Consider the following 15,005-nt stretch of genomic DNA (forward strand, 5'->3'; position numbering starts at 1 on the left):
ACTCAGTGAAGGTTCGCCATTTACAATTTCATTTTGAGACCTATCAGTTAGCCAGTTTTTAATCCATTTAGTGTGTGCCATGTTAATTTTGTATTGTTCTAGTTTTTTAATCAAAATGTCATATGGTACCAAGTCAAATGCTTTACAGGAAACGAAGTTCATTAATTAACACTGTTACCACTATCAACCAAACTTGTAATCTCATCCAAAAAATTCTGTTAAGTTAGTTTGACACGATCTATATCTATAAATCTATATTGATTGATATTCATTATAATACTCGCCTGTAATTCTTCATTAATTGAGTCGTTTCTTTTAAAACCTGTACATGCAAGTTATCCAGACCTGCTGATTTTAAAATGTCTCACTTTACTAGCTGCTATTTAACATCCTCCTGAGACACTGTTGGGATAAAAAGTATTTCATCATCTTCACCTTCGTCATATGAATATATCATCTGGCTTTTTCCCAAATAGAGAACAGAACTACTTATTGGACACTTCTATCTTTCTGTATTATTATTGAGCAGTCTACCATTTCCAGCTAATAAAGGATCAATAACATTACTAAGATTGCTTTTGTTCCCACTACACTTTAAAAAACACCTTCTTATTGTCCTTAACTCCGGGGGCCATAGCATTCGCTTTGTGTCCTTTTGCTTCCCTTATCAATTTTCTACAATTCCTAGCTTCTAAATTATATTCATTGCTATTAACGTTCCCTTTTTCCATTTGTCTTATATGTACAGCTGCTTTCATTTCAGCTCTAAGTTGGAGTTTTGATTTTGTTTTTAACTAATGCAGCCATCTTTCTTGATTGTGGTTTTGGGGCACCCAGTAAAATGTTCTTAAACAGCTTCCAATTATCATTCACATGTTTCTGTTTAAATTCCTTCTCCCTGCTGATTGGCTCATAATTGTTTTCGTTATTGTGAAATTGGCCCTTGCAAGGCACCAAGTATACATACATCACTGGTCTGGACTTTGTTCTATTTGCATATAACAAATGCAATCAAGTCATGATCATTTGCACCTAAGCAACCAGTAATTTTTAGTTTTGTGATCGCTTCATCTTTATCTGTCTAGACGAGATCTACTATAGAATTCCCCTGTTGGATGCAGCACATTGTGAATCAGAGAATTGTCGTCTATAATTTATAGAGTTCCGAGGACACTTTAGTACTGGCAGCCTGCAACCTCCCGTGTACGTTACTCAGCTTGAACTCTCTCCCATGATAACGCAGCTTGAAGGCAGGTGACGTGTCTCCTGTATGTGCATCAAGCTGGTCGGATGCTCCCGGACTCTGCTTTATTGGGCTCTCTCTTCTTGCCAGCCCCTGCCTTGCTCTCCACCGCCTGGCCTCCCCTCAGCACGGGGGGCTCTTCAGCCCTTTAACAAGGGCAGTTTGTCTCTGGGTTTGTGCTTTTCGCCACATGAGCCGTTCCAGATGCGGGGGAGCAGCGGCATGAAACGGGTGGCTCTTTGCTTCTGGTAAAGGGGTGGAGCAGGCTGCATTGTGGGGGGAAAGGTTTCCAAAGCCGACTGGAAAGGAAGCGTCAGTGGGGTTGGAGCCAATGGCCAGGCTGGCTGTAGTCCTGCTGGGTGCTCACATTGCATGAGTGATACTGACTCAGGCCTGGCCCGCGGCTGCTGGAGGGCATCCCTGAGGCAGACGGGTGTTTCTGGGAGTAGTGCTCCATGACTTTTAAGGGGTGCACTTCCCGTTGACTCACACGAAGCTGCTGCCTGGGTGGGGGGTGCTGGGCTCCTGACATGCAGAACAGACCCCTGCCTTCCTTAGGAACAGAAGAACAGCCACACTGGCTCAGCCCAAAGGTCCATCCAGCCCAGTATCCTGTCTGCCGACAGTGGCCAATGCCAGATGCCCCAGAGGGAATGAACAGAACAGGGCAGTTATTGAGTGATCCACCCCTGTTGCCCACTCCCAGCTTCTGCAAATAGAGACTAGGGACACAATCCCTGCCCAGCCTGGCTAGTAGCCATTGATAGACCTAACCCCCATGAATCTATCTAGCTGCCTTTTGAATGCTTGGTGTCAAGTATCAGAGGGTAGCCGTGTTAGTCTGGATCTGTAAAAGCAGCAAAGAATCCTGTGGCACCTTATAGACTAACAGACGTTTTGGAGCATGAGCTTTCGTGGGTGAATACCCACTTCCTCACATGCATCTGAGGAAGTGGGTATTCACCCACGAAAGCTCATGCTCCAAAACGTCTGTTAGTCTATAAGGTGCCACAGGATTCTTTGCTGCTTTTGAATGCTGTTATAGTCTTGGCCTTCACAACATCCTGTGGCAGGGAGTTCCACAGCTTGACTGTGCGTTGTGTGAAAAAATATTTTGTGTTTGTTTTTAAACCTGCTGCTTATTCATTTCATTTGGTGGCCCCTTCTTCTTGTGTTATGAGAAGGGGTAAATAATACTTCCCTATTCACTTTCTCCACACCAGTCATGATTTTACAGACCTCAATCATATCCCCTCTTAGTCGTTTCTTTTCCAAGCTGAAGAGTCCCAGTCTTATTAATCTGTCCTCATATGGAAGCCGTTCCACACCCCTAATCATTTTTGTTGCCTTTTTCTGAACCTTTTCCAATTCCAATAGATCTTTATTAAGATGGGGCGACCACATCTGCACACAGCATTCAAGGTGTGGGCGTAGCAGGGATTTGTATAGAGGCAATGTGATCGTTTCTGTCCTATTATCTCTCCCTTTCTTAATGATTCCCAACATTCTGTCTGCTTTTTTGACACCGCTGCACATTGAGTGGATGTTTTCAGAGAACTCTCCACGATGACTCCAAGAGCTTTCTTGAGTGGTAACAGCTAATTTAGACACCATCATTTCATATGTATAGCTGGGATTATGTTTCCAATGTGCATTACTTTGCATTTATCAGCAGTGAATTTCATCTGCCATTTTGTTGCCCTGTCACCCAGTTCTGTGAGATCCTTTTGTAGCTCTTCGCAGTCTGCTTGGGACTTCACTATCTTGAGTAGTTTTGTATCATTTGCAAACTCTGCCACCTCACTGTTTACCCCTTTCTCCAGATCATTTATGAATATATTGAACAGGACTGGGCCCAGTACAGACCCCTGGGAAACTATTTACCTTATTTAAAGCCCCAGGTGCTTTTCCCAGGAGTTAACCTCAGCGTCTAATCCCAGTTCTAACTCGGGAGATCGCTAGTTTGTGCCACCCTAATTTTCCCCTGTGCTTCAGTTCTTCACTGTCCCCCAGAAACTGCTGCAGTTATTGAGACAGTGGCTGAGCGTGTGTGTCATATTGCTGTGTGCTGTCAGAGCTGCTGTGCTTCACCCCAGAGGGGACTGCATCTCACGTGTGCTTCGGGGTGTGAGATCAGCAAAGATGGTTGTTAAAGCAATGGAAACAGCATGTGGGAGGGGCTTCCCCAGCCGAGCACGAACACCCGTAAGCACGCAGGGGGCAGGGAGGGGGCAGTTTGAAGATTATAGTGGAATCCACTTCAGAAAGGGTTAAATAAAAACCAGAGCTGTCAGACCAGCCGTTTCAGTTCCCATGCAGCCGATGCTGCTGGGGACCATTTCAGTGCCCTTGGGGTTGGGGCTGGAGGCTGGTTTTGCCTGGTGTATTGACCCCTGGGCATGGCCAGCTGGGATCCACACTGCAGGGGACCACTGTTTGCAAGAAATGGCTTCACCCCCTTGCCTGACATCTCCCCGACTCCATGGGGCGTCCTTCTGTGCCTTGATCCATTCTGGGTCCCTCCCAACCCCCACCACCCATGTGTCTCTGATTCCCCAGAGACACACACACCCCGCGTCGCTCTGCATCCCGGGCGCTCTCCCCTCCAGCGAGCTCTCCTGCAGAGGCAATCTGGGCCGCAGAGCTCTGCACCTCATTAGCCAGGGGAGGTCAGGAACCCCAGAGGTGCCCTCCGACCCCGACCATCATTAATCAGCCGCTGCCAAGTGCCACATGCTGGTCATGGAGGGCAGCAGGGACGTTCACTCCAGTCTTCCCTGGTAACGTCTGTGGGGCGGGGAGGGGAGCTTCACCAGGGAGGGGCACCCTGAGCCTTTCATGGCAGTGGAGTGTGTTTCACCCCATAGGGAGGGACGTCCCTGTGACCCACACACACAGGCACACGTGTGTGCACTTCCCTGCCATGCTCACGCGCACACACGCTGTGTACACACATCCCCAGGCTCTCTGCCACCGCCCTCACACATAGTCCTAGTGGCCACAGCTGCCACCAGGACAGCACTGGCAGGCACACATGGGCACACATGCTTCCCCCAGTTGCACATTTACCCTGGCACTTTGGCGTGCATGGATGCACACTCATGGAAGTGCCCAGGCACACGCATTCACACCCAGACACCTCAGGCACTGTGGGGCGTTTCAGGTCCCCTGTAGAGCTCCCCGTGGGTGTGCCTGGCGCAGCACCCCAATAAAGACCCACTCTCTGCCCACTGCCGAGGGGCTGGTATTGCGCAGATCAGCCCTTTGTGCCCAAGGGGGACCTTGTGTTAAACCCAGAGCAGATTTTGAGAGGTGTTTGCATTCGGGAAAGAGACCAGTGCTTCAAGTCACTTTGTGAGGGGTGGGGTATGTGTGGGGATAGACTGGATGGGACAGGTGAGGACTAGACAAGGTGTAGTGGGGGACGGATGGGTGGATGGGACGTGCATGGGGACGTGTGGGTGGGGATGGACAGGTGGAAACACATGGGTGGAGAAGGGCGTGCGTGGGGACAGACAGGCGGAGGGGATGGGCGTGGGGACGGATGGGTGGAGACTGGAGGGGGCGTGCGAGAGGATGGACCCACGGAGGGGACGTGCATGAGGATGGACGGGCGGAGGGGGCGTGTGTGGGGACGGACAGGCGGAGGGGGCATGCGTGAGGATGAATGAGTGGAGGGGGTGTGCGTGGGGATAGACAGGCGGGGGAGTGCGTGAGGACAGATGGGTGGAGGGGGTGTGTTTGGGGACGGACAGGCGGAGGGGGAATGCATGAGGATGGATGAGCAGAGGGGGTGTGTGTGGGGATGGACAGGCGGGGGGGTGCGTGAGGATGGACGGGTAGACGGGTGCATGGGAACAGGCAGTTCTGAACCCGGCTCTGTAGCGCCCAGCCGTGCTCCCAGCTACCCAGCAGGGATGTGTCTCTCTCCCTCCCCCCATCCCTCCTCGCCCCGGGGAGGGGAGGGACAGGCAGATCTGCTGGGCTCTGTGGCCTCCGATGGCGCAGTGAGGCGTGCAGGGGACTACGCGTCTCCCTCCCCTCCAGTGCCTGGGGTGGGACCTGCCGGCCCTGCAACCTGTGGGGTGTGGGAGGGGTTGCACAGTCAGCTGTGCTTCCCTGTATTACACACCGGCTCCTTCCCAGCGGCCAAGGAGTCAGTGGGGCTGCGACTGCCTGCCCGTCCTGTGGTGCTGACCCCCACATGGAGGAGCTGGGGTGAGATGGGGCTGGGGAAAGGCCAGCGGTAGCCTAAGCCCTCTGCCTTGCGGGCCCTCGCCCAGTGGGACGCGGAGAATTGCTGCAGCGCCGTCAGCCCTAATGAAATGTAACGTGTGTTCTGCTTGCTGCCTGGCTAAGCAATTAAGCCCCTTTCAGTTGTCAGTGGGACGGACCAAATTAGCTGAGGTGAAAAATGGGGCGTCACGGTGGAGTTCCTGCAGCACCCGGCGTGTGGAGTTCAGAGGGCCCGGTGCCCACAGGTGCAAACTCTGCTGGCACTGCGCCCTCGCCACAGGGCGATCCACCCGCCCCGACTGCCCCTGCCGCACATCCACCTGGCCTCCTCACCCCCATGACAATCCCCCCGGCCCAGGCTGCCCCCTTCCTGCACGACGATCCCCCCCAAGACTGATCTGTAACTTGCCCCCTCTGCTTCCAGAGAGCCGTGGTGCCCACCAACTGCTGGCCCTGCCACGACCCCGGGCTGGCCCAGCTCGGTGGTGAACTAGAGGTGCACTGACTCCGTCCGTGCTAGCGTAGTTCCACAGGTGGGCCTGAAATCCCAGAGTGGCCTGGATCCATGCAGCCACCTCTGGAGCGGAGCACAGCCCACGGTCACCCGTCCAGGAGCAGAGGAACAGGCCATGCCAGCAAAGGCTGGGGGAGGGCTCCAAGGCGGCGGCACATCTCGCCCTGCTGCAAATCTGGCCAGGACACCGGGGAGAACAGCTTTGCTCCGGATCCAAGTGCCGCCAGCTGGGCAGGATCTGGCTTCACATCCCGGCTAAAGGACGGGTGCTGGCCCAGCTGCCAGGTAAGGGCACTGCTGAGCTCGGGCCTGAGGCACATCCCCTAATGACCCGTCATGGCAAGGCAGTGTCCTGTGCGCCACGCCGGGCAGGGGTGCGGTACCAGCTCAGAGGGAGGGGCCTGAATGGCTGTGTCGCCCGAAGGAGCACCCCCTCTCGGGGCCTAAAAGTGAGTCCAAGCCAGGCCCGGGCCCCCCGGGCATCAGCGGGGCAAGGGGGGGCTCTGCCAATGGCTGCCCCACCCGGCAAGGGGTGCCCATGTCCCAGCACTGGCAGCCCCCCCAGCACCCGCTCGTCCGGGGTGTGTCCCTGAGCGAGCAGCGCGAGGCCGTGGCCGAGGCGAGCACGGGGCCCTGCCGATAATGCTTCGCCGTAAATCAATCCCCAGCTAATTGGAGCCCCACAATGGCTGCGCCTCCTGAATGGGCTTTTGTGGAGCTCTCTGGCAAATAAGCCAGCACCATTACTCTTGGGGGGGGGCGGAGACAGGTGCCTTTGTCCCGGGGCCGGGGCAGCAGCTACCTCGGTGGGGGGAGCCCCGAGATTAATGAAAAGCCATTTTCATTAGCGGGGGGGAGGGATGAGAAAGGAAAAGTCCCAGCGCTGTTGCGGGGGGAGGACAATCAATCCTCGCAAATGGGCCGTGTTTGCTTTAGCACTTATTGAGGCAGGACCCTAGGGGCTTGGTCCCCTGGGATCTGAGGCTGGGGCTGGGGCTGGGGCTGGGTGAAAAGCCCTTGTGTGTGTGTGTGGCGGGGTGATCTCGGATGGGAACCGCCCATCCTTCCCCACGGGGATCACACCTGCATCCTGCTCTCCTCGATTGCGCCCCATGAATCCAATGCTGGGCAGCGGGGCAGGTGTCCCCCAACACTGCTCAGCCTGGAGGGACAATGGCTGGGGGGAGTGGGGAGTTCTGTCTCGGCCCCTCTGCTGAGACGGCTGGGGGTGGACTAGGGGGGCCTGTCCCACTGGGGAATGGGACTGAGACCCACCAAACCCACTTCCCAGGTGCCGTTCCCACAGGCGAGGGGCAGAAATGCTCAAGAGAGCGCTTGGCCTCTGGGAGAGAGGACTGCAGGGAGCCAGACCTGCCATGAGGAGAGACATGGGGCCAAAGGGGAGAGCTGTGATCCCGTGCCATGGGGCGCAGGAGTGGAGCTGTGATCCTGTGCCATGGGGCCAAAGGGGGGAGCTGTGATCCCATGTGGTAGGGCACAGGAGGGGAGCTGTGATCCTGTGCCTTGGGGCCGATGGAAGGAGCTATGATCCCGTGCCATGGGGCAGAGGAGGGGAGCTGTTATCCTGTGCTGTGGGGCCGATGGAAGGAGTTATGATCCCGTGCCATGGGGCAGAGGAGGGGAGCTGTGATCCTGTGCCGTGGGGCTGACGGGAGGAGCTGTGATCCCATGTGGTGGCGCGCAGGAGGAGAGTGTGATCCTGTGCCGTGGGGCCGATGGAAGGAGTTATGATCCCGTGCCATGGGGCACAGGAGGGGAGCTGTGATCCTGTGCCGTGGGGCCAAAAGGGGGAGCTGTAATCCCATGCCGTGGGGCTGACGGGAGGAGCTGTGATCCCATGTGGTGGCGCGCAGGAGGAGAGTGTGATCCTGTGCTGTGGAGCCAATGGAAGGAGTTATGATCCCGTGCCATGGGGCAGAGGAGGGGAGCTGTGATCCTGTGCCGTGGGGCCAATGGAAGGAGCTATGATCCCATGCCATGGGGCAGAGGAGGGGAACTGTGATCCTGTGCCATGAGGATGATGGAAGTAGCTATGATCCCATGCCATGGGGCAGAGGAGGGGAGCTGTGATCCTGTGCCATGAGGATGATGGAAGGAGCTATGATCCCATGCCATGGGGCAGAGGAGGGGAGCTGTGATCCTGTGCCATGAGGATGATGGAAGGAGCTATGATCCCATGCCATGGAGCTGACGGGAGGAGTTGTGATTCCATGTGGGGGGGCACAGGAGGGGAGCTGTGATCCTGTGCCGTGGGGCCAAAGGGGGGAGCTGTAATCCCGTGCCGTGGGGCTGACGGGAGGAGCTGTGGTGGGGCACAGGAGGAGAGCTGTGATCCTGTGCCGTGGGGCCAATGGAAGGAGCTATGATCCCGTGCCGTGGGGCAGAGGAGGGTAGCTGTGATCCTGTGCAGTGGGGCTGATGGGAGGAGCTATGACCCCGTGCCGTGGGGCAGAGGAGGGTAGCTGTGATCCTGTGCCGTGGGGCCGATGGGAGGAGCTTTGATCTCATGCTGTGGGGCAGGGGGAGGAGCTGGGGATGATCTGTGATATCTGGGGAGTGGAGGGGAAGGGGCTGGGAAGACTGTCAGGTCAGGGGTCGGGGTGTGAGATCTAAGCCTGCCGTGGACTCATGCCACACGCTGCTGGGTAACCCAGCTCAGCCTGAGCATATGCCGCAGCCCCCCCAGTGTAACCCCCCCAGTTCTCTGTCACACTGAGGCTCAATCGGGCCCCTGAGCAGCTGTGGCCGGGCCAAAGGGCTCTGTGCCAGCCCTGCTCCCAGCCCGTGCTGCGCGGGCCACATCGGGGTGGCACTGGGGCTCACCACACGACGCTAACGGCTGGGCGGCCCCACGCTGGGGCAGCACAAGGAAGGGGGTATCAGCCCCCGCGGACGGGGAGCTGAGCAGCACGGCTGCAGCACTGAGACACTCGCTTTGCAGGCGAGACGGGGAGAAGGAACAAAAGCCTCTTGCCGTCCCCCAGACACCAGAGTTCAATGGTGGCAGCAAAGGAAGAAAGGGAGCTCATTTTTCAGGCGTCTGAGAAGAAGCCAAGCCAATCCTGGGGCCATAAATTAGGGCCTGGAGAGCTGCCAGGAGCGACAGGTTCGTTTGAGGTGGCGAGCGCATCTGTGACATCTCGGCGAGCGGAATGGATGGTTCTTCGATCTGCGCCGCGGCCTGCCCCAAAGACAGCAAAGGAATAAATCTGGGACCCTTCCCCGCCGGCTGCGTCGCTGCACACAAAGCGGCCGGCGTGGAGTTTGCAAAGTGCAACTTGCAAAGTGTCGCGTCAGCGGAAGCCGGGGGCCGTGGCTGCAGGCGGGTAGGCGTGTCGGGCGGCAGCCTGAGCCCTGCACTGCGACGGGGGGGTGCACGGCTCTCGCTGCATGTCTGGATGCAGTGTGTGATCCTGCGTGACACTGAATTGGGGTATCTGCTTCCCCAGCCCCTCGGCTGTGCTGGTCTCATTGGTCCCTCTCCGGGCCCATGCAGGACCTGGCTCTCCAGGGCCGCTGGTCCAGAGCAGGACTTACCCTCTGCCCCCCTGTGCCAGGGCCGTGGGGAGGAGCATATGTGTCAGGGATAGCAGGGAACCCGCAGCAGCACAGCAAGGGTCAGATACCATCGTCAGCGCCCTACAGCTCCTCCCTGCCACAGGTCAAAGAGGTGGGAACTGCTGGTCCGTGATCTGTTGGCACTGAGCCTGTGCTCCATGGCGCAGCCCTCTGGCCATCTGTAGGAAAGCGTCTGCAGAGTGTCCCGCTGGCCATCAACAGGTGGAAGATCAGAGAGACATGACACAACATGGCTGGAGAAAGGGATGTTTTCAGGGCTCTGATAAGAACATGAGAAGGGGGATTTCCTTCCTACCAGTGACATCTGGAGGTGGTACCTACTGGAAAGCAGCAAGAACTCTCAGTGGTGGGGAGAGGGACTTCTACAAACAACATCAAGTCGGCCTGTGGAACTCACTGCCTCATGATATTATGGAGACAAACGGTAAGATTCAATAAGGGGATTAGATGTCTCTTTAATAAGAGCCACCTCTGCGGTTAGGTTAGTAAGGAAATAATTGCTAGAGTGAATAAGGCTACAGGAGCCAGGAATCCCCATGGTCCAGGGCCCAGCTAGATCCCCGGTAACTGAGGTCAGGAAGGAATTTCCTCAGGTGCTACAGGCGCTTTACAGGGCTTTCCCATGTTCTGCTGAAGCACCTGGCGCTAGCCCCGGTTGGAGACTGTCAAACCCACAGACCCCTCTTGGACACGTAAACATTTTCCGAGGGCACTGCCTCTGTGAGGTGTGTGTTCCCATCTCACCTTCGCACACACAGGCGCAGTGAGGGGTAGAACCCAGGAGTCCTGGCTGCCAGCCATGGAAGAAAGCCAGGAGGCGTGCTGCTCTGCGGGCATCTGGCAGCGGCGGTTACTGTCCTCGGTAGCTGCCAGCCCGTGCTCTGGGTGACTGCGTCTCAGATGCTGCAGTCCGGACGGAGCGAGCCAATTCAGGGGCCAGGCAGAGAGGGCTGTGATCCTGGGGATGGAGGATGCTCATGACCAAGGTGATATTTGCCACCGTCCAGGCTCTCTGGGGAGTTTAGTCCCATGTGAATTCCTGGGTCTTGCTTCAGCTTTGGAGCCGACCCTGGGTTCGTGGCACAGTGAGTTGGGGGGAATTGGGGTACTGATGTAGACCGGGGCGCACTCCTTAGCTCTGGAGCTTTCTGATCATGGGGGCACAACCAAACCTCCACCCCCAGCCCCAGCCCGACAGCCAATCCCAGCTGACTGCGACCGCGGGGGATCAAGAGTTAGGGGCAGCGGGGACCAGGAGCGCCACACCTGGGGGGCGGAGGGAGGTCTCACCTCCCTCTGCAGTAACCCTACTGACCACTCGCTCCCCAGGCCAGTGGGAGAGAGAAGCTCCCAGTTCTCCTGGGGGGAAATCCAGAACATGCTGGGGGGCTTCTGGGGGGGTAGAAAGAGGAGAACCCCAGGGACCCCTCCCCCATACTCCTAGAGGATGGGAATTTCAGTCCCTTCCCCAGCCAGGGGCTCCCCACATCCCTCAGGTGCATTATTTTCAGGAGCTCATGCCAGCCACTCCTTCAGCCCCTGCTGGGGTCTGGGGCGGGTGGGCAAAGGCCCAGGTGATGACAGGGCCCATGGGGCTCTGGGTCAGTTCCCTCTGCCCTCCCCACCAGAGCCGCTGTAAGTCTCACTGCCTATTGAGGGCTCTGGCCGTAAATCCAGGCAGCCCCATAAAGCTTGAAAGGCAAAGCCCAGGTTAATGAGGGCGGGTCAGGCCCCAGAGCCCCTGGCCCAGGGAGGAGGCCCTCAAGGGAGCCCTCCAGCTGGGAGCTGGTCTGGGCAAGCAGGAGCGGCTGCTCTGAAAGCCTGGGGCGTCCCCTCGGGGCGCAGGGAAGGGAGGGGCAGGGGGCCCTGTGTTCCCTGCTGCGGGGGTGGAGAGCAGTCAGACTGTCCCGTCCGCAGCGGGGTGGGTAAATCCCGCCTGTGCCATGCCGTGGGGCTAGGCTCTCGCCAGGGCCCGTGTGGGGCTGCATGGCGCCCCGGGGGAGGACAGTAATTAGCCTTGGGCTCTGCAGGAGCCGCTGTCGATGCACCAGGGTTATTGAGATTGATTTCAGTGTAGAAGCTGAGAGGGGCCTGGCAGGGAGCAGACGTTCTGCGCCAGAGCCACGTGCCCGTTAGCACCAGCGGGCACTGGGAGTCGGGGCTCCTGGGTGCTCGGCCTGTCGTGGGGAGGGTGTGTGGTTGAGTGGTTAGAGCGGGACACTCACGGTACGTCCACACTGCAGCGTAAACGGGGGCTCAGCGCTGCCGGGGCTCCCCCGTGCTAACACGGCCGGTCTGCACTGCATAGACCGCCTGAGCTGGGTCTCGCCTTGAGCTGCGTGCACCCTGCAAAGTGACAGGGCTTGGACTGTCCCAGCGGGCGGGACTCAGGCTCTGCCCCTCCCCTGGCAGGGCCGTAGGACCTGGCTGCGCTGACCCGAGTCAGACTGATCTGTGTGTGGACAGGAGAAGGGCTTGACTCAGCCCTGAGTCAGAGCCCAGCGTGGTGAGCTGTGTAGACTCCTCGGTGTCAGGCGGAGACTGAGGTTTTGAACCCCACCCTCGCAATCCTTAACCCTTTGTTTGCTCCCACGCCCACGCTGCTCTGCAGCTGTGACCTGCCGTCCCCATGCGGCCAGCTGCCGCCTCGTCTCCAGCCCTGCATCCCTGAGTGTCACCGCTGAGCCCAGGGGCAGCTGGGCTGGCTCATTCCCGGGCTGCCCAGGGACTCAGCTGGTGCCTAGGGACACCTGAAGCCTCCGCTGCCCGTCGCCGTTGGAGTTGCTTTCCAAGGGCCGGGTCCCTCCCTCATAGCCTCCCGGGGTGCTTGGCTCAGTCCTCGAGGTGGGTAGAAGGAGCCCGGCTGTGTGGGACCTGGAGGGCACTTGGCAAAGAGGCCCTAGCGAGTCACTCGTGCCGCCCGTGGCAGTGATCCTCCAGCAGCTTCCAGCCTGATGTGAAGCGTTGCTGGTGTCCCACTCCTGGGTCAGATCCAGGAATCTCTCACTAGCCATGCGGCAGGGCATGAGCCCCCGGTACAGTCCCCAGTGTCCTGGGAAAAGGGCAGCCCAGCTCCCATCTTTGTCTTTGGTCTGTCTGGGCCAAGCAGAAGCCTGGATCAAACCCATCTGGATCAGGAGAATGAGCTGATGCGCTCGGCCCCGGAGCTGCTCTGGATAAGGAGGGGCACCCCCCAAGGGGACATAATGCAGCTCTTCTAGCCCGGGGGTCCTGCTAGCACCGCCCCCGCTAGCGAAGCCTGAGTCCCCAGGACCCGCCACAGTGGAACTGCAGCCTCCGCAGCTGTGTGCTCTGAGACTGCCCCATTTACCGTGTGCACTCGAGTCGTGGCTAATGCAAAGCCCAAGAGCCACAGGAGGAAGCTCGCCGACACCCAAATGCAGCCCCTGGTGCTCACTGTGGGATCCCTAAAGACTACAGGTCCCATCATGCATTGCCACACCTTGCGCTGACTTAATACCGCTGACTTCTCCACATCTTGCATGTGCACTGTTGCCCTCTACAGGTCAGAGCCAGAACTGCTCCACTGTGTCTCATAGACCCTGCACATGGCTGAGAACTGGAGCAGGAGGAGGTGAGCGCCGTCGCTGCCATCGCTGTGGGATTCAGCGTGGCCCTGGCGTGCTGCGCTCTGTGTGGCCGCAGGCCTGGGGCAGCATTGAACTGGGTGGTGGCTGCAATCTGCTCCACAGCTGCCAAAGTGGAGGAGGCTCTCAGGCTCTGGCCAAGCTTCCGGCCCTCAGCCTGGTGCTGTTCTCATCCCCTGTGCTGGGGGCTGTTGCTGGGCCGTGCGGCTCCTGGAAGCTCCAGCGGCCGAGCAAAGTCACTTTTTTTCATTCGGGCCTTTTTAGGGTTTGCTCCCGTGACTTTGCTTCTGATTCTTTGGTGACATTTCAGGTTCGTCCCCTTGGGCACCCTGCCTGAGCCAGCAGCCGTGCAATTAACCATACAGGCTGCCCCCCCAGGGCAGGGGGCATGGCCCAGGGGGTTGGAAATGAGCTAACGCCTTCTGCCTCATTTCAGAGGAGCACCCACAGGGACAGGGGCGGCCCCAGGCACCAGCACACCAAGCACATGCTTGGGGCAGCAACCACTGGGGGCGCTCTGCCAGTCGCCTCGAGGGCGGCAGGCAGGCTGCCTTTGGTGGCTTGCCTGCGGAGGGTCCGCTGGTCCCATGGCTTCGACGGACCTCCCGCAGGCTCACTGCTGGTCCTGCGGACTCTCAGCAGGCAAGCCGCCGAAGGCAGCCTGCCTGCCGTGCTTGGGGCAGCAAAATGCCCAGAGCCCCCCCTGCACGGGGACTTTGCTTCTAAAGCTTTTCACCTCCGGGGGGCGCTGATTCCAGTCCAGCCCGGGGAGCAGGGGACAGCTGCTGAAGAGTCAGGGTGTGGTGAGCTGATCTGTCCCATTCCTAACCCAATGTACGTCCGTGTTACAGAACCAGCCGGCCCAGCAAGCACTAATCCACTCTCGAGCCGGCAGAGCCAGCAGGGACTCGCTGCCCCCTAGACAGGGTCTTGCCGGGTGCTGGGGGTGAGGTGAGGGGAAACTTCCCCTGGTTCTGCCCAGCTCCACCCAGCAGCATGAAACTGACTGCAGCTGCCAGGTCTTTCCCGGGAAGCAGCCAAGCAGGGCGGTGATGGTGTATGTCAGACCGCCCCCCTTTCTCTCTCTCTCTCTTTTGCAATCTTTCTGCCTGGCACACATGTGAACACACACACCCCCTCGTGCTCTCTGGTGCACACGTGTTCTCTCTTTCACTTGCACCCTTTCTCTCTCTCTCTCTGTGTCTCTGTCTCTTGAAGGGACTCCGGTGAACCGAATCCCCATCATGGCAAAGCAGGTGCTGGACCTGTACGTGCTGTACCGGCTGGTGACCGAGAAGGGCGGCCTGGTCGAAGTGATCAACAAGAAGATCTGGCGGGAGATCACCAAAGGCCTCAACCTCCCCACGTCTATCACCAGCGCGGCGTTCACACTCCGCACGCAGTGAGCCACCGCTGCCTTGCAGGGGGGCGGGAGAGAGCTGGGCTGGGGGTGCCAAAGGGCAGGGTCCAGAGGGTGGGTAAGCGGGGGTTATGAGAAGGGGTGAACCAGATTGGGAGGAGCAGGCTTTGGAGAGGGGAGCCCACCCCTCTCTGGTGGCAGCTGGATCATTCCCATGCTCAGCCCCACTCCAGCGCCAGCCCAGTGGCTCCCGCTTCCTGCGGGAGGTTTGGCCGGGTGCAGTAGTGATGATGGTGTGGTCGTTATGATGGATATTGGCCTGGGAGTGTGCGATGTTGCCCTCTGGTGGCTGTCCACAGAGACGCTGAAGGCCCTTCCTCTGCTCACCGCAGGAACTCTCCCTTAGCTCAGGTAGTAGAGGTCGCCAGTTTTGGACCTGAAGGA

The 15,005-nt window shown here is 58.2% G+C and overlaps 1 protein-coding gene across 1 annotated transcript in view; it reads left to right on the forward strand.

Moving 5' to 3' along the window:
* ARID3C (AT-rich interaction domain 3C) overlaps window positions 1-15,005 on the forward strand; it is a 127,593-nt gene that overhangs the window by 100,914 nt on the left and 11,674 nt on the right. Inside the window, exon 4 of the mRNA XM_030567995.1 lies at window positions 14,420-14,603. Coding sequence (XP_030423855.1) covers window positions 14,420-14,603 — 184 coding nt within the window. The remainder of the gene's footprint in view (window positions 1-14,419; window positions 14,604-15,005) is intronic.

This window comes from Gopherus evgoodei, chromosome 6 (assembly GCF_007399415.2).
Source record: "Gopherus evgoodei ecotype Sinaloan lineage chromosome 6, rGopEvg1_v1.p, whole genome shotgun sequence".
In the NCBI taxonomy this organism is placed as follows: Eukaryota; Metazoa; Chordata; order Testudines; family Testudinidae; genus Gopherus; species Gopherus evgoodei.